Source organism: Glandiceps talaboti, chromosome 17 (genome assembly GCF_964340395.1).
Source record: "Glandiceps talaboti chromosome 17, keGlaTala1.1, whole genome shotgun sequence".
Lineage (NCBI taxonomy): Eukaryota > Metazoa > Hemichordata > Enteropneusta > Spengelidae > Glandiceps > Glandiceps talaboti.
In genome coordinates this window covers 2,028,396-2,056,323 of record NC_135565.1, presented here as the reverse complement: position 1 = coordinate 2,056,323, position 27,928 = coordinate 2,028,396, and the positions used below count along the sequence as shown (strand labels likewise).

The 27,928-nt window shown below is 34.4% G+C and overlaps 1 protein-coding gene across 1 annotated transcript; it reads left to right on the top strand.

The window, feature by feature from the left end:
- On the top strand, window positions 1-27,643 carry LOC144448466 (delta(14)-sterol reductase TM7SF2-like). Its single transcript, XM_078138723.1, has 11 exons — window positions 1-63; window positions 1,226-1,342; window positions 1,975-2,171; window positions 2,588-2,642; window positions 3,192-3,386; window positions 10,017-10,123; window positions 17,242-17,361; window positions 19,116-19,284; window positions 21,425-21,505; window positions 24,481-24,603; window positions 26,631-27,643. The coding sequence occupies exons 2-11, from the start codon at window positions 1,273-1,275 to the stop codon at window positions 26,789-26,791; spliced, it is 1,278 nt and encodes a 425-aa protein (XP_077994849.1). The 5' UTR covers window positions 1-63; window positions 1,226-1,272; the 3' UTR covers window positions 26,792-27,643.
- The last annotated feature ends 285 nt before the right edge of the window (window positions 27,644-27,928 follow it).

Here is a 27,928-nt window from a genome sequence, read left to right as displayed (position 1 = left end):
TATTTACTAAGCTGGAGGTTTCGTAATGAAAGCCATTGCATTGCACTGATAGCTTCAACCCAGGTAAGATAAATACATTGATTTGTATGAATACTCTCTTAAGAGTTATATAGCTTGTTACTTTCATTGGATATAGTTGTGGTTGCACCGCATGGCCGCATACACTTTTCCCCCCGAGATATGTATCATCAGTGACATCAGTGCACACCTTGGAGTAATTATTATCAGTACTCCAAGGTATTACTATCAGAATACAATAAAATGTCGATAATATTGACGTATTTAGCCAACTGTATATGAAAGTGGTAAACTTACACTTGTTTCTGTGATCGCGAAGTCCACCCACCGTGAAAATATAGTCTATATTTGGCGGTGGGTGGACTTGCACGATCAAGTTATTTGTTTCATTACAAGAATAATTAACTATGCAAATAATATGCACGTGATGTCTACTAAATCTTTATAGATTCTTGCCATTTTAATGTTAGATACCTGTCCAGTTTTATAAGAATCATGTAGTGGTTTTGAGATAGTGTTCACATCCATCCATCCACACACACACACACACACACACACACACACACACACACACACACACACACACACACACACACACACACACACACACACACACAGACAAACACACACACAAACAAACACAAACACACAGACACATATACACACACACACACACACATAAAGATAGAGCATAACAGAATAACAAGATGAATCTGTGGGTCATATATCATATATGTATATATAGATCTGGAATCAATCCTCATTCACAAGAAACACAACAGACAGACTTTTTAACAAACAAGAAACAGGATCACACCAATGCAAAGCATCACGATGTGCAATCTGCAAATACATGATAACGAAGACAGAATTCACACAAAATCTCTGGACAGGCCCAAACAACACAAAATACACAATCTCTGGACACATAAAATGCAAAACAACAAACATAATATATGGTATACACTGAGAAGTGTGGAAAGATAATGTTAGAGACATGGGAGATACCATCTACATCCACATGCAGAACCATTCATCACTGATAAGGAATAAAAACAAAACCGACCCAATATCAAACCACTTCAACTCAGCCAACCACTCCCTTGCCGACTATATATATATAATATCAGTATACACTAGTACTAGACAAACAGATACAATAGACATTAAATTATATCATATACTTCTTTCGTTAATTCTTCCTCAGAACACACCATAACAGTAAGACTCTCTGCATAAAGGAGAAAGATAACCATGGCAACAGACAAGAAATCAGATGTTGCCATACCAAAGACAACAGAATATGAATTTATGGGACCCATTGGTAAGAATTATAAACTGTATGTACATTATGGTATCACAACATATTGAAATGACAGGGGAACTCAGTAGATTTTATCTACACTTACCACCCTTTTAAAAACACTGGTAGGGAACTCTGGTGAAATGACAGTGGAATGCAGGTAGATTTTATCTACTTATCACCCTTAACAAAAACACTGGTAGGTTATTGGCCAACCAGTTATGCCCTACTATCTTTACTTTGACAGGTAGTGTACTAATGGTTATTGGCCAATCGGTGACAGTTTACTATTTATACTTTGACAGGTAGTGTACTAATGGTTATTGGCCAATCAGTGACAGTCTACTATTTTTACTTTGACAGGTAGTGTACTAATGTTTATTGGCCAATCAGTGACAGTCTACTATTTTTACTTTGACAGGTAGTGTACTAATGTTTATTGGCCAATCAGTGACAGTCTACTATTTTTACTTTGACAGGTAGTGTACTAATGGTTATTAGCCAATCAGTGACGGTCTACTATTTTTACTTTGACAGGTAGTGTACTAATGGTTATTAGCCAATCAGTGACGGTCTACTATTTTTACTTTGACAGGTAGTGTACTAATGTTTATTGGCCAATCAGTGACAGTCTACTATTTTTACTTTGACAGGTAGTGTACTTATGGTTATTGGCCTACCAGTGACAGTTTACTATCTATACTTTGCTTGTCAACCTGAGAGCTGTTCAGTTCTTCAGATACCAAATTTTTCAACAACTATTGATGATTATATTGATATAGATATCATTGTGATATTTATTGCATGGATGTTATTTCAGGCTGTTTTATATGTAATGCCAATGGGATATGTAAGTATAACACCATTCTATATGTGAGCTTAGGAATTAAGAGCTTTATCTCCCAAATATGGGTTGTGTCCTTACATAATAATTGTTTTTATCTCCCAAAATATGGGTTGTGTCTTTACATAATAATTGTTTTTATTGCCCAAATATGTAAGTTCGTGCCTTCGGCACTCATGGTTCCTATCAGTACGCATTAGTATTCAGTGCTGCGGAGCGAGGCGATGACTTTGTTTTAGATAAAACGTAGCAAGAAAGGCATGAACAACAATAATAATTGTTGTTATTGCCCAAATATGGAGTTGTGTTTTGGCGTAATAATTGTTGTTATTGCCCAAATATGGAGTTGTGTTTTGGCGTAATAATTAATCTAAAGAGATAAAATAGGTTTGATAATGATTGTGACCTCTGTGTCCTTATAGGAAGTAAAAGGAATGCCACTCAGGAATGGACAAAGATTAACATACAAAATAAATGGTAAGTACATGTGCATTGTTCTTATACTTAGGGGACCCACCATGTGAAATGTTCTTTTACTTAGGGGACCCACAAAAGTCATTTTCACCAACTTTTCAACCTCTCTAAAGTTAGCTAATCTCTGGTTTACTGTAACATAACATTACACTGGGGTAAAGTAACATAATAAAGTTAGCTAATCTCTGGTTTACTGTAACGAAACATTACACTGGGGTAAAGTAACATAATAAAGTTAGCTAATCTCTGGTTTACTGTAACGAAACATTACACTGGGGTAAAGTAACATAATAAAGTTAGCTAATCTCTGGTTTACTGTAACGAAACATTACACTGGGGTAAAGTAACATAACAAAGTTAGCTAATCTCTGGTTTACTATAACAAAACATTACACAGACACACACACACACACACACACACACACACATACACACACACACACACATGCACACACACACACACACACATATTCACACAAAAACTGCTAAATATAAAATTATAGCAAAGGAATTCATTTGAAATTCACAAATATTTTTCTTGTATATTGACAGCATTCTATGCATTACTGGTCAGTTTTGTTGTCTTTGGTGTTGCTGTTTATTACAACTATCCAGTGGTCATATTATATAACAAGTACTTACAGCTAGCAACTACTGCTATTATGTTTTCATACCTTCTAAGTACATACCTGTATATCAAAGCTAAATTAGGACCACCATCAGCTTTGTGTTCTAGAGCAAATTCAGGTAAGAAAATTATCACTATTTTTATTACTTTAGGGAGAGAAGAATCAGAATTAGAGAACAATCTGTACAGGATTCTGAATTTTTTTTTTTAAAGAGTTAATTTTCAAAACTGGGTCAATGTGTCACAGCACTTTCCAACATGTATCAAGTCAACATTTTCATGAATACAGTCCCCAGATCACAATTATTTAAAAAAATACAATGACAGATTTCTTTCCTGTATATTCATAATACCGTAGTCCAACATTAGGAGATGAGCAATCTGTAATACTCTCTAAAATGGTAGTTTGATAGGTGCTCTGAGCTATGGTTGTATGTTACACGGTCAAAATCATCTAGCATAAAGAGTGTCATCTTAATCTGACCACTATTTATATGCAGAGTAGGTCAAAGTCATCTAGTATAATGAGTGTCATCTTAATCTGACCACTATTTATATACAGAGTAGGTCAAAGTCATCTAGTATAATGAGTGTCATCTTAATCTGACCACTATTTATATGCAGAGTAGGTCAAAGTCATCTAGTATAATGAGTGTCATCTTAATCTGACCACTATTTATATACAGAGTAGGTCAAAGTCATCTAGTATAATGAGTGTCATCTTAATCTGACCACTATTTATATGCAGAGTAGGTCAAAGTCATCTAGTATAATGAGTGTCATCTTAATCTGACCACTATTTATATACAGAGTAGGTCAAAGTCATCTAGAATAATGAGTGTCATCTTAATCTGACCACTATTTATATACAGAGTAGGTCAAAGTCATCTAGTATAATGAGTGTCATCTTAATCTGACCACTATTTATATCCAGAGTAGGTCAAAGTCATCTAGTATAATGAGTGTCATCTTAATCTGACCACTATTTATATCCAGAGTAGGTCAAAGTCATCTAGTATAATGAGTGTCATCTTAATCTGACCACTATTTATATCCAGAGTAGGTCAAAGTCATCTAGTATAAAGAGTGTCATCTTAATCTGACCACTATTTATATACAGAGTATGTCAAAGTCATCTAGTATAATGAGTGTCATCTTAATCTGACCACTATTTATATCCAGAGTAGGTCAAAGTCATCTAGTATAAAGAGTGTCATCTTAATCTGACCAATATTTATATAGAGTATGTCAAAGTCATCTAGTATAATGAGTGTCATCTTAATCTGACCAATATTTATATACAGAGTAGGTCAAAGTCATCTAGTATAATGAGTGTCATCTTAATATACAAATTATGGAAACGTGTGAATAAAATATATAAACAAAAAACAAAAAAATGATAAAAGCATGTACAGATAAATACAATTTGCTGTGTAAAGAATGTTTTCCAGAGACAGTAGCATGTTTTACAATTTGAATAAAATTGTAAATGTAGTTTGCTGTGTTTTCGATGTCACAGTACATGAAGTAGCTACATTGTATACGATCTAGGATAGGTCGGTCATTCGGTTTCTCTCTTCGGTGAAGTTTGGGCCATGGGAGTGAAGTGAATTAAAACTAAAACAAAAGAATTACATTTCTATTCTATCTATCTATCTATCTATCTATCTATCTATCTATCTATCTATCTAATAAATTTATATAGCGCCAAATATCCAAAGAAAACAATGTTCAGTGGCACTTAGAGTTAGAAAGAAGATGAAAATGCTCTCTGAAATATGTGAGTTTTTAAGCGTCTTTTGAAAATGTTTACAATTAGGAGAGGTATTAATGTCCAGGGGTAGAGAGTTCCAAAGTTCAGGAGCTGCTGAAGAGAAGGAGCGGCGACCATAGGAAACCAGATTCCATTTGGGTGTATGCAGAAGGCATTTATCCGATGAACGAAGAATGCGTAATGAAGAACGAGGTGTAATTAAGTCCTTGAGATATTGTGGAGAGATTCTATTTAGGGCTTTGTAAGTGATGAGCAGAAGTTTGAAAACAATACGATGAGATACTGAAAGCCAATGAAGTTGTTTTAGAATAGGGGTTATGTGTTCAAATTTCCTGGTGCGCGTAATAATCCTAGCTGCCGTATTTTGGGCACGTTGTAAGTGCTGTAAGTGAACATGCTTTTATAGTTTTTTTGTTTTTTGTTTATATATTTTATTCACACGTTTCCATAATTTGTAGACGTTGATGGCTCAGGTAAACCTCACAGGCACTGCAATGATGATGGACAAATTGACAGTGGCTTTCACCTGTTTCAACATGTGAAAAATGTACAAATATATTTGGAATAACTAAAACTATTGTTGAATAATTATTTTAGACAATAGGACTTTTGGCTTTTACGTTTCTAGCAGGATTTAATCAACATCAGTCAATTGATCAACTTGTGAATGCTGAAGTAAAAGTTCGCAATAAACCATGCTGCTGTTTTCAAGACTTGAGAGTATACGTGACGTCAAATGCATGATATTATATTGGTACTTGCCGGACTTTCATTCATACGGGTTTCACGTTATAACCGAGCGTGATTTAGCTTAATGCCTTCGCTTTGGTGGATTTTGAGCATGTACTCTTACACGTACTCTCCACCACAGACAGCATGTACTCTTACACGTACTCTCCACCACAGACAGCATGTACTCTTACACGTACTCTCCACCACAGACAGCATGTACTCTTACACGTACTCTCCACCACAGACAGCATGTACTCTTACACGTACTCTCCACCACAGACAGCATGTACTCTTACACGTACTCTCCACCACAGACAGCATGTACTCTTACACGTACTCTCCACCACAGACAGCATGTACTCTTACACGTACTCGCCACCACAGACAGCATGTACTCTTACACGTACTCTCCACCACAGACAGCATGTACTCTTACATGTATTCTCCACCACAGACAGCATGTACTCTTACACGTACTCTCCACCACAGACAGCATGTACTCTTACACGTACTCTCCACCACAGACAGCATGTACTCTTACACGTACTCTCCACCACAGACAGTATGTACTCTTACACGTACTCTCCACCACAGACAGCATGTACTCTTACACGTACTCTCCACCACAGACAGCATGTACTCTTACACGTACTCTCCACCACAGACAGCATGTACTCTTACACGTACTCTCCACCACAGACAGCATGTACTCTTACACGTACTCTCCACCACAGACAAATGTCTTCCTTGTCCTGGTTTCTTTAAAATTTGAATAAAGTATCACGCCTACGCCAGGTTATTTACTTCCCGTTTATAAGTGCATTCATGAATATATTAAGTGTCCGACCGACTTACTGTGATCCTAAAGCCACAGTGCATTGGAGTATCATGCCTTCTGTCTTCTATACTAGTTAATGCATAAATGAGTGTGATAATCTTGTTTACTTAGCCTTGTTTACTTAGCCTTGTTTACTTAGCCTTGTTTTATTAATTTTTACTTTCAACTGAATTCATCACACTATTTGTATAACTATAACAAATCACTTATAGAAAGAAGCATTCATGAAAGTTAGTTGTGTTTTGACATTCATGAAAGTTAGTTGTGTTTTGACATTCAGGAAAGTTAGTTGTGTTTTGACATTCAGGAAAGTTAGTTGTGTTTTGACATTCAGGAAAGTTAGTTGTGTTTTAACATTCAGGAAAGTTAGTTGTGTTTTAACATTCAGGAAAGTTAGTTGTATTTTAACATTCAGGAAAGTTAGTTGTGTTTTGACATTCAGGAAAGTTAGTTGTGTTTTGACATTCAGGAAAGTTAGTTGTGTTTTGACATTCAGGAAAGTTAGTTGTATTTTGACATTCAGGAAAGTTAGTTGTATTTTAACATTCATGAAAGTTAGTTGTATTTTAACATTCAGGAAAGTTAGTTGTGTTTTGACATTCAGGAAAGTTAGTTGTGTTTTGACATTCAGGAAAGTTAGTTGTGTTTTGACATTCAGGAAAGTTAGTTGTATTTTGACATTCAGGAAAGTTAGTTGTATTTTAACATTCATGAAAGTTAGTTGTGTTTTAACATTCAGGAAAGTTAGTTGTGTTTTGACATTCAGGAAAGTTAGTTGTGTTTTGACATTCATGAAAGTTAGTTGTGTTTTAACATTCAGGAAAGTTAGTTGTGTTTTAACATTCAGGAAAGTTAGTTGTGTTTTAACATTCAGGAAAGTTAGTTGTGTTTTAACATTCAGGAAAGTTAGTTGTGTTTTGACATTCAGGAAAGTTAGTTGTGTTTTAACATTCAGGAAAGTTAGTTGTATTTTAACATTCAAGAAAGTTAGTTGTGTTTTAACATTCAGGAAAGTTAGTTGTGTTTTAACATTCAGGAAAGTTAGTTGTGTTTTAACATTCAGGAAAGTTAGTTGTGTTTTGACATTCAGGAAAGTTAGTTGTGTTTTAACATTCAGGAAAGTTAGTTGTGTTTTGACATTCAGGAAAGTTAGTTGTGTTTTAACATTCAGGAAAGTTAGTTGTGTTTTAACATTCAGGAAAGTTAGTTGTGTTTTAACATTCAGGAAAGTTAGTTGTGTTTTAACATTCAGGAAAGTTAGTTGTATTTTAACATTCAAGAAAGTTAGTTGTGTTTTAACATTCAAGAAAGTTAGTTGTGTTTTAACATTCAAGAAAGTTAGTTGTGTTTTAACATTCAAGAAAGTTAGTTGTGTTTTGACATTCAGAAAGTTAGTTGTATTTTAACATTCAAGAAAGTTAGTTGTGTTTTAACATTCAAGAAAGTTAGTTGTGTTTTGACATTCAGGAAAGTTAGTTGTGTTTTAACATTCAAGAAAGTTAGTTGTATTTTGACATTCAGGAAAGTTAGTTGTGTTTTGACATTCATGAAAGTTAGTTGTGTTTTGACATTCAGGAAAGTTAGTTGTGTTTTAACATTCAGGAAAGTTGTGTTTTAACATTCAGGAAAGTTAGTTGTGTTTTAACATTCAGGAAAGTTAGTTGTATTTTAACATTCAGGAAAGTTGTGTTTTAACATTCAGGAAAGTTAGTTGTGTTTTAACATTCAGGAAAGTTAGTTGTGTTTTAACATTCAGGAAAGTTAGTTGTGTTTTGACATTCAGGAAAGTTAGTTATGTTTTGACATTCAGGAAAGTTAGTTGTATTTTAACATTCAGGAAAGTTAGTTGTATTTTAACATTCAAGAAAGTTAGTTGTATTTTGACATTCAGGAAAGTTAGTTGTGTTTTAACATTCAGGAAAGTTAGTTGTATTTTAGCATTCAGGAAAGTTTGTTGTGTTTTAACATTCAGGAAAGTTTGTTGTGTTTTAACATTCAGGAAAGTTAGTTGTATTTTAGCATTCAGGAAAGTTAGTTGTATTTTAACATTCAGGAAAGTTAGTTGTATTTTAACATTCAGGAAAGTTTGTTGTATTTTAACATTCAGGAAAGTTAGTTGTATTTTAACATTCAGGAAAGTTAGTTGTGTTTTAACATTCAGGAAAGTTAGTTGTATTTTAACATTCAGGAAAGTTAGTTGTGTTTTGACATTCAGGAAAGTTAGTTGTGTTTTGACATTCAGGAAAGTTAGTTGTGTTTTAACATTCAGGAAAGTTAGTTGTGTTTTAACATTCAGGAAAGTTAGTCGTGTTTTGACATTCAGGAAAGTTAGTTGTATTTTAACATTCAGGAAAGTTAGTTGTGTTTTGACATTCATGAAAGTTAGTTGTATTTTAACATTCATGAAAGTTAGTTGTATTTTAACATTCAGGAAAGTTAGTTGTGTTTTAACATTCAGGAAAGTTAGTTGTGTTTTGACATTCAGGAAAGTTAGTTGTGTTTTAACATTCAGGAAAGTTGTGTTTTAACATTCAGGAAAGTTAGTTGTGTTTTAACATTTAGGAAAGTTAGTTGTGTTTTGACATTCAGGAAAGTTAGTTGTGTTTTAACATTCAGGAAAGTTAGTTGTGTTTTGACAATCAGGAAAGTTAGTTGTGTTTTAACATTCAGGAAAGTTAGTTGTGTTTTAGCATTCAGGAAAGTTAGTTGTGTTTTAACATTCAGGAAAGTTAGTTGTGTTTTGACATTCAGGAAAGTTAGTCGTGTTTTAACATTCAGGAAAGTTAGTTGTGTTTTAACATTCAGGAAAGTTAGTTGTGTTTTGACATTCAGGAAAGTTAGTTGTGTTTTAACATTCAGGAAAGTTAGTTGTGTTTTAACATTCAGGAAAGTTAGTTGTGTTTTAACATTCAGGAAAGTTAGTTGTGTTTTAACATTCAGGAAAGTTAGTCGTGTTTTGACAATCAGGAAAGTTAGTTGTGTTTTGACATTCAGGAAAGTTAGTTGTATTTTAACATTCAGGAAAGTTAGTTGTATTTTAACATTCAGGAAAGTTAGTTGTGTTTTGACATTCAGGAAAGTTAGTTGTATTTTAACATTCAGGAAAGTTAGTTGTGTTTTGACATTCAGGAAAGTTAGTTGTATTTTAACATTCAGGAAAGTTAGTTGTGTTTTAACATTCAGGAAAGTTAGTTGTGTTTTAACATTCAGGAAAGTTAGTTGTGTTTTAACATTCAGGAAAGTTAGTCGTGTTTTAACATTCAGGAAAGTTAGTTGTGTTTTGACATTCAGGAAAGTTAGTTGTGTTTTAACATTCAGGAAAGTTAGTTGTGTTTTAACATTCAGGAAAGTTAGTTGTGTTTTAACATTCAGGAAAGTTTAATAGTTGCTTCAATTTTTTTTCAGGTTATTTTTTCTATGATTTCTTCATGGGTCATGAATTAAATCCAAGATTTGGCGAAAAATTTGACTTGAAATACTTTTGTGAATTAAGACCAGGACTTATTGGTTGGGTAAGTTATATTGATAGATTTGTAAGGACTTATTGGTTGGGTAAGTTATATCGATAGATTTATAAGGACTTATTGGTTGGGTAAGTTATATTGATAGATTTGTAAGGACTTATTGGTTGGGTAAGTTATATCGATAGATTTGTAAGGACTTATTGGTTGGGTAAGTTATATCGATAGATTTATAAGGACTTATTGGTTGGGTAAGTTATATTGATAGATTTATAAGGACTTATTGGTTGGGTAAGTTATATTGATAGATTTGTAAGGACTTATTGGTTGGGTAAGTTATATTGATAGATTTATAAGGACTTATTGGTTAGGTAAGTTATATCGATAGATTTATATGGACTTATTGGTTGGGTAAGTTATATCGATAGATTTATAAGGACTTATTGGTTGGGTAAGTTATATTGATAGATTTGTAAGGACTTATTGGTTAGGTAAGTTATATTGATAGATTTGTAAGGACTTATTGGTTAGGTAAGTTATATTGATAGATTTGTAAGGACTTATTGGTTGGGTAAGTTATATTGATAGATTTATAAGGACTTATTGGTTGGGTAAGTTATATTGATAGATTTATAAGGACTTATTGGTTGGGTAAGTTATATTGATAGATTTATAAGGACTTATTGGTTGGGTAAGTTATATTGATAGATTTATAAGGACTTATTGGTTGGGTAAGTTATATTGATAGATTTATAAGGACTTATTGGTTGGGTAAGTTATATTGATAGATTTGTAAGGACTTATTGGTTGGGTAAGTTATATTGATAGATTTATAAGGACTTATTGGTTGGGTAAGTTATATCGATAGATTTATATGGACTTATTGGTTGGGTAAGTTATATCGATAGATTTATATGGACTTATTGGTTGGGTAAGTTATATTGATAGATTTATAAGGACTTATTGGTTGGATAAGTTATATTGATAGATTTGTAAGGACTTATTGGTTGGGTAAGTTATATTGATAGATTTGTAAGGACTTATTGGTTGGGTAAGTTATATCGATAGATTTGTAAGGACTTATTGGTTGGGTAAGTTATATTGATAGATTTGTAAGGACTTATTGGTTGGGTAAGTTATATTGATAGATTTGTAAGGACTTATTGGTTGGGTAAGTTATATTGATAGATTTGTAAGGACTTATTGGTTGGGTAAGTTATATTGATAGATTTGTAAGGACTTATTGGTTGGGTAAGTTATATCGATAGATTTATAAGGACTTATTGGTTGGGTAAGTTATATCGATAGATTTGTAAGGACTTATTGGTTGGGTAAGTTATATTGATAGATTTGTAAGGACTTATTGGTTGGGTAAGTTATATTGATAGATTTATAAGGACTTATTGGTTGGGTAAGTTATATTGATAGATTTATAAGGACTTATTGGTTGGGTAAGTTATATTGATAGATTTGTAAGGACTTATTGGTTGGGTAAGTTATATCGATAGATTTATAAGGACTTATTGGTTGGGTAAGTTATATCGATAGATTTATAAGGACTTATTGGTTGGGTAAGTTATATCGATAGATTTATAAGGACTTATTGGTTGGGTAAGTTATATTGATAGATTTATAAGGACTTATTGGTTGGGTAAGTTATATCGATAGATTTATAAGGACTTATTGGTTGGGTAAGTTATATTGATAGATTTATAAGGACTTATTGGTTGGGTAAGTTATATTGATAGATTTGTAAGGACTTATTGGTTGGGTAAGTTATATTGATAGATTTGTAAGGACTTCTTGGTTGGGTAAGTTATATTGATAGATTTGTAAGGACTTATTGGTTTGGTAAGTTATATCGATAGATTTGTAAGGACTTATTGGTTGGGTAAGTTATATCGATAGATTTATAAGGACTTATTGGTTGGGTAAGTTATATCGATAGATTTATAAGGACTTATTGGTTGGGTAAGTTATATCGATAGATTTGTAAGGACTTATTGGTTGGGTAAGTTATATTGATAGATTTGTAAGGACTTATTGGTTGGGTAAGTTATATCGATAGATTTATAAGGACTTATTGGTTGGGTAAGTTATATTGATAGATTTATAAGGACTTATTGGTTGGGTAAGTTATATTGATAGATTTATAAGGACTTATTGGTTGGGTAAGTTATATCGATAGATTTGTAAGGACTTATTGGTTGGGTAAGTTATATCGATAGATTTGTAAGGACTTATTGGTTGGGTAAGTTATATTGATAGATTTGTAAGGACTTATTGGTTGGGTAAGTTATATCGATAGATTTATAAGGACTTATTGGTTGGGTAAGTTATATTGATAGATTTATAAGGACTTATTGGTTGGGTAAGTTATATTGATAGATTTATAAGGACTTATTGGTTGGGTAAGTTATATTGATAGATTTATAAGGACTTATTGGTTGGGTAAGTTATATCGATAGATTTATAAGGACTTATTGGTTGGGTAAGTTATATTGATAGATTTATAAGGACTTATTGGTTGGGTAAGTTATATTGATAGATTTATAAGGACTTATTGGTTGGGTAAGTTATATTGATAGATTTATAAGGACTTATTGGTTGGGTAAGTTATATTGATAGATTTATAAGGACTTATTGGTTGGGTAAGTTATATCGATAGATTTATAAGGACTTATTGGTTGGGTAAGTTATATCGATAGATTTATAAGGACTTATTGGTTGGGTAAGTTATATCGATAGATTTGTAAAGACTTATTGGTTGGGTAAGTTATATCGATAGATTTGTAAGGACTTATTGGTTGGGTAAGTTATATTGATAGATTTATAAGGACTTATTGGTTGGGTAAGTTATATCGATAGATTTGTAAGGACTTATTGGTTGGGTAAGTTATATTGATAGATTTATAAGGACTTATTGGTTGGGTAAGTTATATTGATAGATTTGTAAGGACTTATTGGTTGGGTAAGTTATATCGATAGATTTGTAAGGACTTATTGGTTGGGTAAGTTATATTGATAGATTTATAAGGACTTATTGGTTGGGTAAGTTATATCGATAGATTTGTAAGGACTTATTGGTTGGGTAAGTTATATCGATAGATTTGTAAGGACTTATTGGTTGGGTAAGTTATATTGATAGATTTGTAAGGACTTATTGGTTGGGTAAGTTATATTGATAGATTTGTAAGGACTTATTGGTTGGGTAAGTTATATTGATAGATTTGTAAGGACTTATTGGTTGGGTAAGTTATATTGATAGATTTGTAAGGACTTATTGGTTGGGTAAGTTATATTGATAGATTTGTAAGGACTTATTGGTTGGGTAAGTTATATCGATAGATTTATAAGGACTTATTGGTTGGGTAAGTTATATTGATAGATTTGTAAGGACTTCTTGGTTGGGTAAGTTATATCGATAGATTTGTAAGGACTTATTGGTTAGGTAAGTTATATTGATAGATTTGTAAGGACTTATTGGTTGGGTAAGTTATATTGATAGATTTGTAAGGACTTATTGGTTGGGTAAGTTATATCGATAGATTTATAAGGACTTATTGGTTGGGTAAGTTATATTGATAGATTTGTAAGGACTTCTTGGTTGGGTAAGTTATATCGATAGATTTGTAAGGACTTATTGGTTAGGTAAGTTATATTGATAGATTTGTAAGGACTTATTGGTTGGGTAAGTTATATTGATAGATTTGTAAGGACTTATTGGTTGGGTAAGTTATATTGATAGATTTATAAGGACTTATTGGTTGGGTAAGTTATATCGATAGATTTATAAGGACTTATTGGTTGGGTAAGTTATATCGATAGATTTATAAGGACTTCTTGGTTGGGTAAGTTATATTGATAGATTTGTAAGGACTTATTGGTTGGGTAAGTTATATTGATAGATTTGTAAGGACTTATTGGTTAGGTAAGTTATATCGATAGATTTGTAAGGACTTATTGGTTGGGTAAGTTATATTGATAGATTTGTAAGGACTTATTGGTTGGGTAAGTTATATCGATAGATTTATAAGGACTTATTGGTTGGGTAAGTTATATCGATAGATTTATAAGGACTTATTGGTTGGGTAAGTTATATCGATAGATTTATAAGGACTTATTGGTTGGGTAAGTTATATCGATAGATTTATAAGGACTTATTGGTTGGGTAAGTTATATTGATAGATTTGTAAGGACTTATTGGTTGGGTAAGTTATATCGATAGATTTGTAAGGACTTATTGGTTGGGTAAGTTATATCGATAGATTTATAAGGACTTATTGGTTGGGTAAGTTATATCGATAGATTTATAAGGACTTATTGGTTGGGTAAGTTATATCGATAGATTTATAAGGACTTATTGGTTGGGTAAGTTATATCGATAGATTTATAAGGACTTATTGGTTGGGTAAGTTATATTGATAGATTTGTAAGGACTTATTGGTTGGGTAAGTTATATTGATAGATTTGTAAGGACTTATTGGTTGGGTATTAAAGTTATATTGATAGATTTGTAAGGACTTATTGGTTGGGTAAGTTATATTGATAGATTTGTAAGGACTTATTGGTTGGGTAAGTTATATCGATAGATTTGTAAGGACTTATTGGTTGGGTAAGTTAACGTTAGTAATCTTTTCTACTGCCCAGTTCTTCTGCAATGGCTAGTCTATGTTGCTTTAAATAAAATTTGAAAGCTGTATAAAACAGAGTTTAAAATCTATGCATGTAGCATACATAGTGTCAAATTGTTGGTCCCTTTAGTAACCTCATGAAAGCTTTCCACTAGACCCTCTAGCCTTGTTCATTTGCTGCCACTAGAGGGCTAGAGTGCATACAATCGTAGGACCAGATGGAGACTGGGTATGACATTGTTGGGTTGGCTATAGACTAAGGATCATAGGTAACTGTACTGACACTGTGTCCTCCAGCTTTGTTCTGGTCAGTTTAATCATTCATACCTGTCTTACTTTTATTATTATAACTTATAAAGACCAAAAGTAACACAATATATCTTGACAAAACTGATCACTTGCACAATTTGTTGTCAGCTTGACTGATACTGACTATCAGTTGGCACAACATTGAGAATGTACAATTTGTCAAACCATAGACTAGACTGGAACAAGTCCCCTGGAGCAGTTCTTTTGTAATAATTAATATAAACACAACCCATTTTTCATTGCCTGCATAATCTTACACCCCCCCCCCCCCCACCCCTCCTTCTGTATGTCAGGATTTTGATAATGGGAATCTGACAAAAAACACAACATTTATTAATTATAGTTATATTCATTCAAACCAAAAAAGAAAAATCCCATTGATAGATTGAAATATCTCTATTCTAGCTGTACTAACAGTGGGAAACCTTGGCATTCAGAGAGAGGCTGAAATTATAATGTAGTGGGAAACCTTGGCATTCAGAGAGAGGCTGAAATTATAATGTAGTGGGAAACCTTGGCATTCAGAGAGAGGCTGAAATTATAATGTAGTGGGAAACCTTGGCATTCAGAGAGAGGCTGAAATTATAATGTAGTGGGAAACCTTGGCATTCAGAGAGAGGCTGAAATTATAATGTAGTGGGAAACCTTGGCATTCAGAGAGAGGCTGAAATTATAATGTAGTGGGAAACCTTGGCATTCAGAGAGAGGCTGAAATTATAATGTAGTGGGAAACCTTGGCATTCAGAGAGAGGCTGAAATTATAATGTAGTGGGAAACCTTGGCATTCAGAGAGAGGCTGAAATTACAATGTAGTGGGAAACCTTGGCATTCAGAGAGAGGATGAAATTATAATGTAGTGGGAAACCTTGGCATTCAGAGAGAGGCTGAAATTATAATGTAGTGGGAAACCTTGGCATTCAGAGAGAGGCTGAAATTATAATGTAGTGGGAAACCTTGGCATTCAGAGAGAGGCTGAAATTATAATGTAGTGGGAAACCTTGGCATTCAGAGAGAGGATGAAATTATAATGTAGTGGGAAACCTTGGCATTCAGAGAGAGGCTGAAATTATAATGTAGTGGGAAACCTTGGCATTCAGAGAGAGGATGAAATTATAATGTAGTGGGAAACCTTGGCATTCAGAGAGAGGCTGAAATTATAATGTAGTGGGAAACCTTGGCATTCAGAGAGAGGATGAAATTATAATGTAGTGGGAAACCTTGGCATTCAGAGAGAGGCTGAAATTATAATGTAGTGGGAAACCTTGGCATTCAGAGAGAGGCTGAAATTATAATGTAGTGGGAAACCTTGGCATTCAGAGAGAGGATGAAATTATAATGTAGTGGGAAACCTTGGCATTCAGAGAAAGGATGAAATTATAATGTAGTGGGAAACCTTGGCATTCAGAGAGAGGCTGAAATTATAATGTAGTGGGAAACCTTGGCATTCAGAGAGAGGCTGAAATTATAATGTAGTGGGAAACCTTGGCATTCAGAGAGAGGCTGAAATTATAATGTAGTGGGAAACCTTGGCATTCAGAGAGAGGCTGAAATTATAATGTAGTGGGAAACCTTGGCATTCAGAGAGAGAATGAAATTATAATGTAGTGGGAAACCTTGGCATTCAGAGAGAGGCTGAAATTATAATGTAGTGGGAAACCTTGGCATTCAGAGAGAGGCTGAAATTATAATGTAGTGGGAAACCTTGGCATTCAGAGAGAGAATGAAATTATAATGTAGTGGGAAACCTTGGCATTCAGAGAGAGGCTGAAATTATAATGTAGTGGGAAACCTTGGCATTCAGAGAGAGGATGAAATTGGGTTAAATCATGGTCACAATTTCCCAGATTGTTTTATAAGTTTATTTGCAACACTGGTAGGGAAAATGATTGGGAACTCAGGTAGATTTTACCTACTTACCACCCTTAACAAAAACACTGGTAGGGAACCCTGGTAAAATGACTGGGGAACTCAGGTAGATTTTACCTACTTACCACCCTTAACAAAAAACACTGGTAGGGAACCCTGGTAAAATGACTGGGGAACTCAGGTAGATTTTACCTACTTACCACCCTTAACAAAAAACACTGGTAGGGAACCCTGGGTAAAATGACTGGGAAACTCATACAGCATGTTCAAGTACATGTATAAGTTCATTGTAAGTTTCCTACCAATTACTTTAACATGATTAATTTCAGTGTAATTAATAGTTATTTCTTTACATTGTAGGTTTTGTTAAATTTTGCAATGATTGCTAAAGCATATGAAAAATCTGGTTCTGTATCAGTTGGCATAATATTAGTATCTGTGTTTCAAGCTTGGTATGTGATGGATGGTCTTTGGCATGAGGTAAGTCTATTAATGTGATGGATGGTCTTTGGCATGAGGTAAGTCTATTATTAGGAGACTATTTCATGGACTACATTATAATCTGGTTAATACTAATCTTTACTGCCTGGATATGGGTTTAGAGGACTGAGGTCATTCGGCAGAAGGACCTGACTTTAGGACGGCCTGGCCTGTAACTTAGGCTGTACAACCATGTCTGGGTCGTAAAGGTTTTATTAGCACAACTGAACTACAATGTAGGTTCAGTAGTGCTATAGGCATCGAGTGGTGTCTGTCTGTCTGTCTGTCTGTCTGTCTGTATGTGTGTAGGTGTGTGGACGACTTAAACTCAAAAACTGCCAACCCGATTGCCTTGGTATTTGGGTGGGGACATTACTTGTGGGGTCGAGTTGGGAATTGTTCAAATGAAAATGATCGCATCACAGGTGTGTGATTTGGGTAAAAAAATGTGATTTTTAGTAAAAAAATTTAAAGTCAGAAACTATAGGGCAGATTGGTAGAAATTTGGTGGGAACATTCTTAAGGGGTGTAAAGTAAGACTTGTTCATGACATGATGATTCCATCAGTAATATGCAAATATTTTGGTCAAATAACAACATCATCTGGTAGGCAAGTGAGTAAACATTTAAAAAATGTATGCGGATATCCCTAGCAACCATGCCCACGCCCATAGCAACAGCCAAACGGTTGTGTATTTCACAAAGATAACAGGGATTAATAGACAATTGAATAAACATTCAAAAATGTATGTAAATATGCCTAGCAACAAGAGCATGCCCAAAGCACCAGCCAAATGATCACATATATTGTAAAGATAATATCAGGAATTCATACACAAGTGAACAAAAACATACAAAAATGTATGCAAATATATCTAACAACATGACCACGTCCATAGCAACAACCAAATGATCACATATATTGCAAAGATAATATCAGGAATTCATACACAAGTGAACAAAAACATACAAAAATGTATGCAAATATATCTAATATGACCGCTCCCATAGCAACAGCCAAATGATCGTGTATATCCATTGGCGGTATTTTCATATTTCATTCTCTAAATGAAGTGAAATTTTCAATTTTCAACATAAATTTGTTAGAGTCCAGACCAGTGAGCCATGATTTCCTGACCTGCACATTTGAATAACTTCATAGTCCACAAGATATATCTGAATAACTTCATAGTCCACAAGATATATCTGAACTTCATAGTCCACAAGATATATCTGAACTTCATAGTCCACAAGATATATCTGAACTTCATAGTCCACAAGATATATCTGAATAACTTCATAGTCCACAAGATATATCTGAACTTCATAGTCCACAAGATATATCTGAACTTCATAGTCCACAAGATATATCTGAACTTCATAGTCCACAAGATATATCTGAACTTCATAGTCCACAAGATATATCTGAACTTCATAGTCCACAAGATATATCTGAACTTCATAGTCCACAAGATATATCTGAACTTCATAGTCCACAAGATATATCTGAACTTCATAGTCCACAAGATATATCTGAACTTCATAGTCCACAAGATATATCTGCAAGTTTAGTATTGAATTTAACATAGTTTTGTTCTTACTTTTATGATACTGTTCTTATTATTGTAAGAGTTTCTTTGTCACCTCAACTCTCATTTGTTTCTACTAATGTCCTAAATGTCTAGCAGAGAAATGGTTTTATCAATTATATTCTGTAAAATATAGTTCATATTGTTATTGGTGCAAATTTTCAGCCAGCGATTTTGAGTACAATGGACATACTTCATGATGGCTTTGGTTTCATGTTGGTCTTTGGTGACTTAGCCTGGGTACCATTTACATACAGTCTACAAACACGTTACTTAGTGGACCACCCTGTACAGTTATCCAACATGGCTGTCACAGTTATTATTGTTATCCAAGGTAAGTCTGAAATTAATATGTAAGAGGCATTTTAGATTTAGAGTGGAGACTGGCCTACTTTATTTTCAATTATCAGAATTATCACAGATATTTATTTATCAAAGACATACTGTAAACGTAGTAGATGTTTTTACTTCAAGAAAATTGGGTAATTTATACCACCACAAGTGACTGTCAATCACTTTAATATTAATTATACCACAAGTGACTGTCAATCACTTTAATATTAATTATACCACAAGTGACTGTCAATCACTTTAATATTAATTATACCACAAGTGACTGTCAATCACTTTAATATTAATTATACCACCACAAGTGACTGTCAATCACTTTAATATTAATCATACCACCACAAGTGACTGTCAATCACTTTAATATTAATTATACCACCACAAGTGACTGTCAATCACTTTAATATTAATCATACCACCACAAGTGACTGTCAATCACTTTAATATTAATTATACCACCACAAGTGACTGTCAATCACTTTGATATTAATTATACCACCACAAGTGACTGTCAATCACTTTATTATTAATTATACCACAAGTGACTGTCAATCACTTTAATATTAATTATACCACCACAAGTGACTGTCAATCACTTTAATATTAATCATACCACCACAAGTGACTGTCAATCACTTTATTATTAATTATACCACAAGTGACTGTCAATCACTTTAATATTAATCATACCACCACAAGTGACTGTCAATCACTTTAATATTAATTATACCACCATGAGTGACTGTCAATCACTTTAATATTAATCATACCACCGCAAGTGACTGTCAATCACTTTAATATTAATTATACCACCACAAGTGACTGTCAATCACTTTAATATTAATTATACCACCACAAGTGACTGTCAATCACTTTCATATTAATTATACCACCACAAGTGACTGTCAATCACTTTAATATTAATTATACCACCACAAGTGACTGTCAATCACTTTAATATTAATTATACCACCACAAGTGACTGTCAATCACTTTAATATTTATTATACCACCACAAGTGACTGTCAATCACTTTAATATTAATTATACCACCACATGTGACTGTCAATCACTTTAATATTAATCATACCACCACAAGTGACTGTCAATCACTTTAATATTAATCATACCACCAGAAGTGACTGTCAATCACTTTAATATTAATTATACCACCACAAGTGACTGTCAATCACTTTAATATTAATTATACCACCACAAGTGACTGTCAATCACTTTAATATTAATCATACCACCACAAGTGACTGTCAATCACTTTAATATTAATTATACCACAAGTGACTGTCAATCACTTTAATATTAATCATACCACCACATGTGACTGTCAATCACTTTAATATTAATCATACCACCAGAAGTGACTGTCAATCATTTTAATATTAATCATACCACCAGAAGTGACTGTCAATCACTTTAATATTAATTATACTACCACCATGAGTGACTGTCAATCACTTTAATATTAATTATACCAACACAAGTGACTGTCAATCACTTTAATATTAATTATACCACCACATGTGACTGTCAATCACTTTAATATTAATTATACCAACACAAGTGACTGTCAATCACTTTAATATTAATTATACCACCACAAGTGACTGTCAATCACATTAATATTAATTATACCAACACAAGTGACTGTCAATCACTTTAATATTAATTATACCACCACAAGTGACTGTCAATCACTTTAATATTAATCATACCACCACAAGTGACTGTCAATCACTTTAATATTAATTATACCAACACAAGTGACTGTCAATCACTTTAATATTAATTATACCACCACATGTGACTGTCAATCACTTTAATATTAATTATACCAACACAAGTGACTGTCAATCACTTTAATATTAATTATACCAACACAAGTGACTGTCAATCACTTTAATATTAATTATACCACCACAAGTGACTGTCAATCACTTTCATATTAATTATACCACCACAAGTGACTGTCAATCACTCAAAACAATTTTACTCATATTGTTAGAACCAATGACGTACACATTTGTTGTTATTCAGACTCCTCGTCGTGTGTTTGAATTTGTACATCTTGACTTGCAATCTTATCACTTCCCTGTTCTCTCTTTGTTTAGTCATTGGATATGTAATCTTTAGAGCTTCAAATTCACAGAAGGACGCTTTCAGAAAAAATCCAAATGATCCAAAATTAAAACGTAAGTATATGGAAAGTAATACAGAGATAACAGTATGCAAATATCCAATGATTACAATTTGTCAATCTTGTGTCATAATACTACGTTTTATTGTTGGACATAGCATTGAAAATATAATAACAAAAAAAACTTTATGTGACCCTGGACTAGTATCTTAGGTGACCTTTGTGTGACCCTGGACTAGTATCTTAGGTGACCTTTGTGTGACCCTGGACTAGTATCTTAGGTGACCTTTGTGTGACCCTGGACTAGTATCTTAGGTGACCTTTGTGTGACCCTGTACTAGTATCTTAGGTGACCTTTGTGTGACTCTGGACAAGTATCTTAGGTGACCTTTGTGTGACCCTGGACTAGTATCTTAGGTGACCTTTGTATGACCCTGGGCTAGTATCTTAGGTGACCTTTGTGTGACCCTGGACTAGTATCTTAGGTGACCTTTGTGTGACTCTGGACAAGTATCTTAGGTGACCTTTGTGTGACCCTGGACTAGTATCTTAGGTGACCTTTGTGTGACCCTGGACTAGTATCTTAGGTGACCTTTGTGTGACCCTGGACTAGTATCTTAGGTGACCTTTGTGTGCTCTGGACTAGTATCTTAGGTGACCTTTGTGTGACCCTGGACTAGTATGTCAGGTGACCTTTGTGTGACCCTGGACTAGTATGTTAGGTGACCTTTGTGTGACCCTGGACTAGTATGTTAGGTGACCTTTGTGTGACCCTGGACTAGTATCTTAGGTGACCTTTTAAAATGTATTTTAGTTGAATTGTAAACGTGGTGTCCAATTACTGTGTAAATAATTGTCACAGTACAGTACATCTTTCAGGAACAAAGGTTGATGTTTTATTGGCTTCCAAATCAAGCTAAGATATTGAAGAGATGTCAAATTGTGTTAATTAGATCAAATAGAGTCTCCAGGAATGTAGATCACACAGAGGTCATGTCAATGTTGTAACCATTGTTATAATCAACCCATTACTAAATACTTAATAAGATAGCACAATAATGTAATTAATGACTGCATAGGGTAAATATATTCAAAAAGTAATTTAATTAATAGCATCGTGATGGTAAATATCCACCTCTCATGGGGGTTCTTAGGTTCTCCCCCCCCCCCCATCCTCTCATGGGGGCTCTTAGGTTCTCCCCCCCTCTCATGGGGGCTCTTAGGTTCTCCCCCCACCTCTCATGGGGGTTCTTAGGTTCTCCCCCCTCTCATGGGGGTTCTTAGGTTCCCCCCCTCTCATGGGGGCTCTTAGGTTCTCCCCCCCCTCTCATGGGGGCTCTTAGGTTCTCCCCCCACCTCTCATGGGGGCTCTTAGGTTTTTCCCCCACCTCTCATGGGGGCTCTTAGGTTCTCCCCCCACCTCTCATGGGGGCTCTTAGGTTCTCCCCCCACTTCTCATGGGGGTTCTTAGGTTCTCCCCCCACCTCTCATGGGGGCTCTTAGGTTCTCCCCTCAGATCCTCTGAAGGGTTTTTGACACTTAAAGCAAATTTTTAGGCTATTCAGATCCTTTCAGATCCTTTCAGATCCTTTCAGATCCTTTCAGACAATTTCTGAGCTTACCAAGTCATGACCAACATGTTAAAAGTAACTACATAGGGGGGACACTGTAATAGTATCTTGAGAGTAAGAGGTAAAGGGAAGAGTTTGAAAGTGGGATTTGTCCATCTCTTGGTTTGGATGTTGTTTGTAGGGGGAGGAGCTTGACTGGATAGTCAATCAGCAAATGAACACCTACATTTAGCATGGATCAGCATGTGTGTAAACATTTTTAAAAACTGTACAGTTGTACTACAACGCCATTGGTGCTATTTTTAAGTTTAAGTTTTTTGACCGAAAATGACATTTTTTTATCAATTTGCTTTGAACAATTTCCCAAATAGACATACAACATGTATAAGTACTATTCCTACCAAATACCAAGTCAATCCGACTGGCAGTTTTTGACTTTAAGTTGTTCACATACACAAACACACACACACACACACACACACATACACACACACACACACACACACACACACACATGCACACGCACACGCACACACACGCACAAACATGCACGCACACAAGCACGCATGCACACCCACCCACCCACACAGACAGACAGACACTGCACCATGCCTATAGCACTACTGAAAGTTATCAATTTAGTTCTAAAAAATTGTCATGATGTGCTTTTGGTCATACTGCTGTCACTTAGCAACAGTAATACATTGAATGCAGACAATCTCAAAAGACTTTTCAATAAATTTAATCATATTGCCATGACAATGATATCATAGATTGCCATGATGATGATATCATAGATTTCATTGACGAAGACATCATAGATTACCATGCCAATGACATCATAGATTGCCATGACAATGACATCATAGATTGCCATGACAATGACATCATAGATTGCCATGACAATGACATCATAGATTGCCATGACAATGACATCATAGATTGCCATGCCAATGACATCATATATTGCCATGCCAATGACATCATAGATTGCCATGACAATGACATCATAGATTGCCATGCCAATGACATCATATATTGCCATGCCAATGACATCATAGATTGCCATGACAATGACATCATAGATTGCCATGACAATGACATCATAGATTGCCATGACAATGACATCATGGCTTGCCATGACAATGACATCATAGATTGCCATGACAATGACATCATAGATTGCCATGACAATGACATCATAGATTGCCATGCCAATGACATCATAGATTGCCATGACAATGACATCATAGATTGCCATGCCAATGACATCATATATTGCCATGCCAATGACATCATAGATTGCCATGACAATGACATCATAGATTGCCATGACAATGACATCATAGATTGCCATGGTGAAGACATTGTAGATTACCATTATCATGAAGAATCTACCAATATTGAATATAGTACATGTTATGATAAATTAATATTCATAATTTTTTTATTTGTATAGATTTAGAGAGTATACCAACACGTACAGGAAGTCGATTATTAGTCAGTGGTTGGTGGGGTATGGTGCGACATCCTAATTATCTGGGTGATATCTGTATGGCTATATCATGGTCACTACCTTGTGGTGAGTTAACCCATAGCTGTTCCATTATTATGGGTAGCTGCTAGGGGTGGTGGCAAAGGGGGGGGAGGGTGTGTGTTGATGGGAATGGTGAGTGGTGATGTGGGTATGGTCCATTATCGTAACTATCATTGATAATTATATATGGCAATATCGTGGTCATTTCCATATGTTGAAATAACTGATAGTTATTGTACATGTCCTCGGACATTTACTATAAATATTCGGACACTTTTGGTTAACCTATTTGTTATTGTTGCACCTTGGACAAAATAACAACAAGGTTAACCACAGACAAGTATCAAGCAGATTGGTAACAAACCTTCTCTCATTGTTCGATCATAGCCTCGGGTAAACATTACTCTATTGTCATGGAAATAACTTTCCAACGTGTGAATCTGCCCAAATTGATTATAGTCTCGTATACATCAACAGACCACACAATACTACGCGATATTTCGATGGGAAAGTTTGCTATCCTATTGACAGAATCATAAATGTAATAGATGACTTGCAATATTGGCACTTGAACTCTCATGCGAACTTGAAGCCGACTCAGATCAAATATCGTTGACATGTAAACACATACTGTCTCATGCTGTAAACCGACACTATATATATAAACATGTGTTTGGCATGATGCAGGTAATATTCCAGGTCACAGTAGATACTATTGCAATAAAAGTTAGTGTTGTATCTTTTTACGTTGATTGCGACAGGGGTACATGCATGTTATGAATCAAAATAAAAACAATCGACTCTCAGTACCATGTTGGAAAGCAAAACATACAATAAGATGACACATTGTTTTCCAAGAAAAATTACAATCATACTGAAGATATTTTATGATGTGAAGCTAGCTTGCCTTCTTTATTAGTTAAAACATCATTTTCAAACCATTTTGTATGTTTTCTGTTGTACAGTTTCACTTTGATCATGGCCACACTTGTACTGCTGTGGGGTCAGTGGGAACTCTGCTCCGGTAAATTGATCGGGGAACCCGTTAACAGCTTGTGTGTTCATTTTGACATAGGTGATGAATGCATAGACCCTCATGTAAACGTCGGAAATGTTACGACTATTGAATAAAGTATGTACTTTTCTGACAAAAATCCCAGTGGGTCAGACGAAAATTCCAGAGTGTAACTTACTATAGAGCCATAGAACACAACTTGCCCAATCGTCAGAATTTGTCGTACAGTGTGTAACAAATTCCATATTTCTGCATTTTTAAATTAAATATGTTCATTATATATTCATAATTTTGACCATCCCAAACAAGCAAGTTTTACAAGGCAATAACTCAGCTATATCTAGCTTGATTTTCAAGCTGTTTCCGCAGAAATTGTCAGTTTCCGGTTAAAAATAACGCTATCGAACCTTTGACCCTTACCGATGATGCGGCGGTGTTTAAACAACAAAACACCGATAGTACCTGAAAAGGGACTTTGGTAGCTCTCAGTGTAATGTTGAAAGTGCTAGAGACCCTTGTAGCATACCTGAGGCAAGGATCGAGCTGTTAATCCCCAGATTAACACCTTGAACAATATCCATTACCAATCTGTCTTCTGACTTGTCTGTGGGTTAACCAAATATTTATATTGTCCGAATATTTACAGTAAATGTCCTAGGACATGTACTATAACAAAGTCATACTTCAAATTCCATGAGTTTTTAGGTCATACCAATTATCATGTTAATTACAAAATTCGCTGTAGTTTAGTGGGAAATCCGCGAACCTGGCAGTGACTAATTCTGTAACAAAATGACAGTCCCAAGTCGAGCATTATTTCCGTTTTTACCCATCCGTAGTTCTGTTATTTTTCCCAATGCATATACGCATTGTCAAGTCAATGAACAAATTATATATATTATATATATACATTGGGTCTCTCTCTAATGATTGAATTAAGTGTTGGGGGTTACATACTGGTATAATGGGTCATTATTCTCAATTTATGAATCAAAATAACCGTTACCATAGTAAGGAACCAGCAAATATGATCTTTGATTGTATGATTATTTTACAGGATTTGGTAGTGTGTTGCCATGGTTTTATCCAATTTATTTCATTATTCTACTAATTCATCGTGAGATGAGAGATAGTCATCAATGTAAACAAAAATATGGTGCTGATTGGGACGAGTATTGTCGTCGTGTCAAATACCGTATTATTCCATACGTTTATTAGCTGACAAGGATGCTGTCGTGTCAAATACCGTATTATTTGGTATGTTTATTAGCTGATAAGGATGTCGTCGTGTCAAATACTGTATTATTTGGTATGTTTATTAGCTGATAAGGATGTCGTCGTGTCAAATACCGTATTATTTGGTATGTTTATTAGCTGATAAGGATGTCGTCATGTCAAATACCGTATTATTTGGTATGTTTATTAGCTGATAAGGATGTCGTCATGTCAAATACCGTATTATTTGGTATGTTTATTAGCTGATAAGGATGTCGTCATGTCAAATACCGTATTATTTGGTATGTTTATTAGCTGATAAGGATGTTTTTCATTATTTCTGCCCTGTCCTTTGCGTTGACTGTGAAATCAAATTACCAAGAAAGGATATTTCTCTAAGGTTCTATCAATTTAAGAACTTTGTTTGCCATCCTTGAATTTCCCCATAACCTCCAGGGAACAGGGAAAATAACAAAACACAGAAAAAACCACACAATGCTAGTATGTCATGTAAAATTCACTCTTCTGTTGATTCATATTCTGTTTTGTACCTAAATCTACTAGACTGGTCAAATCTAAATGTCAAAGTCTAAAGTTTGATTGTCTTAAAACAACTGTTTAGATTTGTATACGGTATGCTGTGTGATGTGAGATGAATTTTAAATTAGAAAAATTAAAATACGAATTTTTGTTTACAGTAACTTGACTTATGAAAATAGGGCAGGAAGGTTGGGATTTTATTGATTTTATATTTAAGAAAAGTTTCAACCCTGAATAAAATACCTAGCAATTAAGTGAATGAAAAAGTGTTTTCCTCTCTAGATATTTCATTAACAAAAATTGAAAGATTGGTAATCAAGGGTACAAATCTTTGTTATGTTTATAAGATGATCAATTTTTTTTGTTAAAATAAATTTCCTTACTTTAGCACAATATCTGTTTGATTGACTCATCATTGATTGACATACTGCACTTGTACATGTCTTATGTTGGTTTGCACATTGCTGAGAGATATGGGGATACTAACCATTGTTTACCAACAACTTGTTTATTAGTCCCCGCCGGACGAAGCCCGGATGGGGACTTATGGATTGGGTTCCGTCTGTCCATGCGTCCGTGTGTCTGTGCGTCCGTCCGTCC

Bases quoted from the DNA above. Each gene is read 5' to 3' on its own strand.
- LOC144448466 (XM_078138723.1), top strand. From the start codon at position 1,273: ATGGCAACAGACAAGAAATCAGATGTTGCCATACCAAAGACAACAGAA. The intron at 2,172-2,587 runs GTAAGTATAACA...GTGTCCTTATAG, and splicing joins ATGTAATGCCAATGGGATAT to GAAGTAAAAGGAATGCCACT. The intron at 21,506-24,480 runs GTAAGTATATGG...TTATTTGTATAG, and splicing joins AAATGATCCAAAATTAAAAC to ATTTAGAGAGTATACCAACA.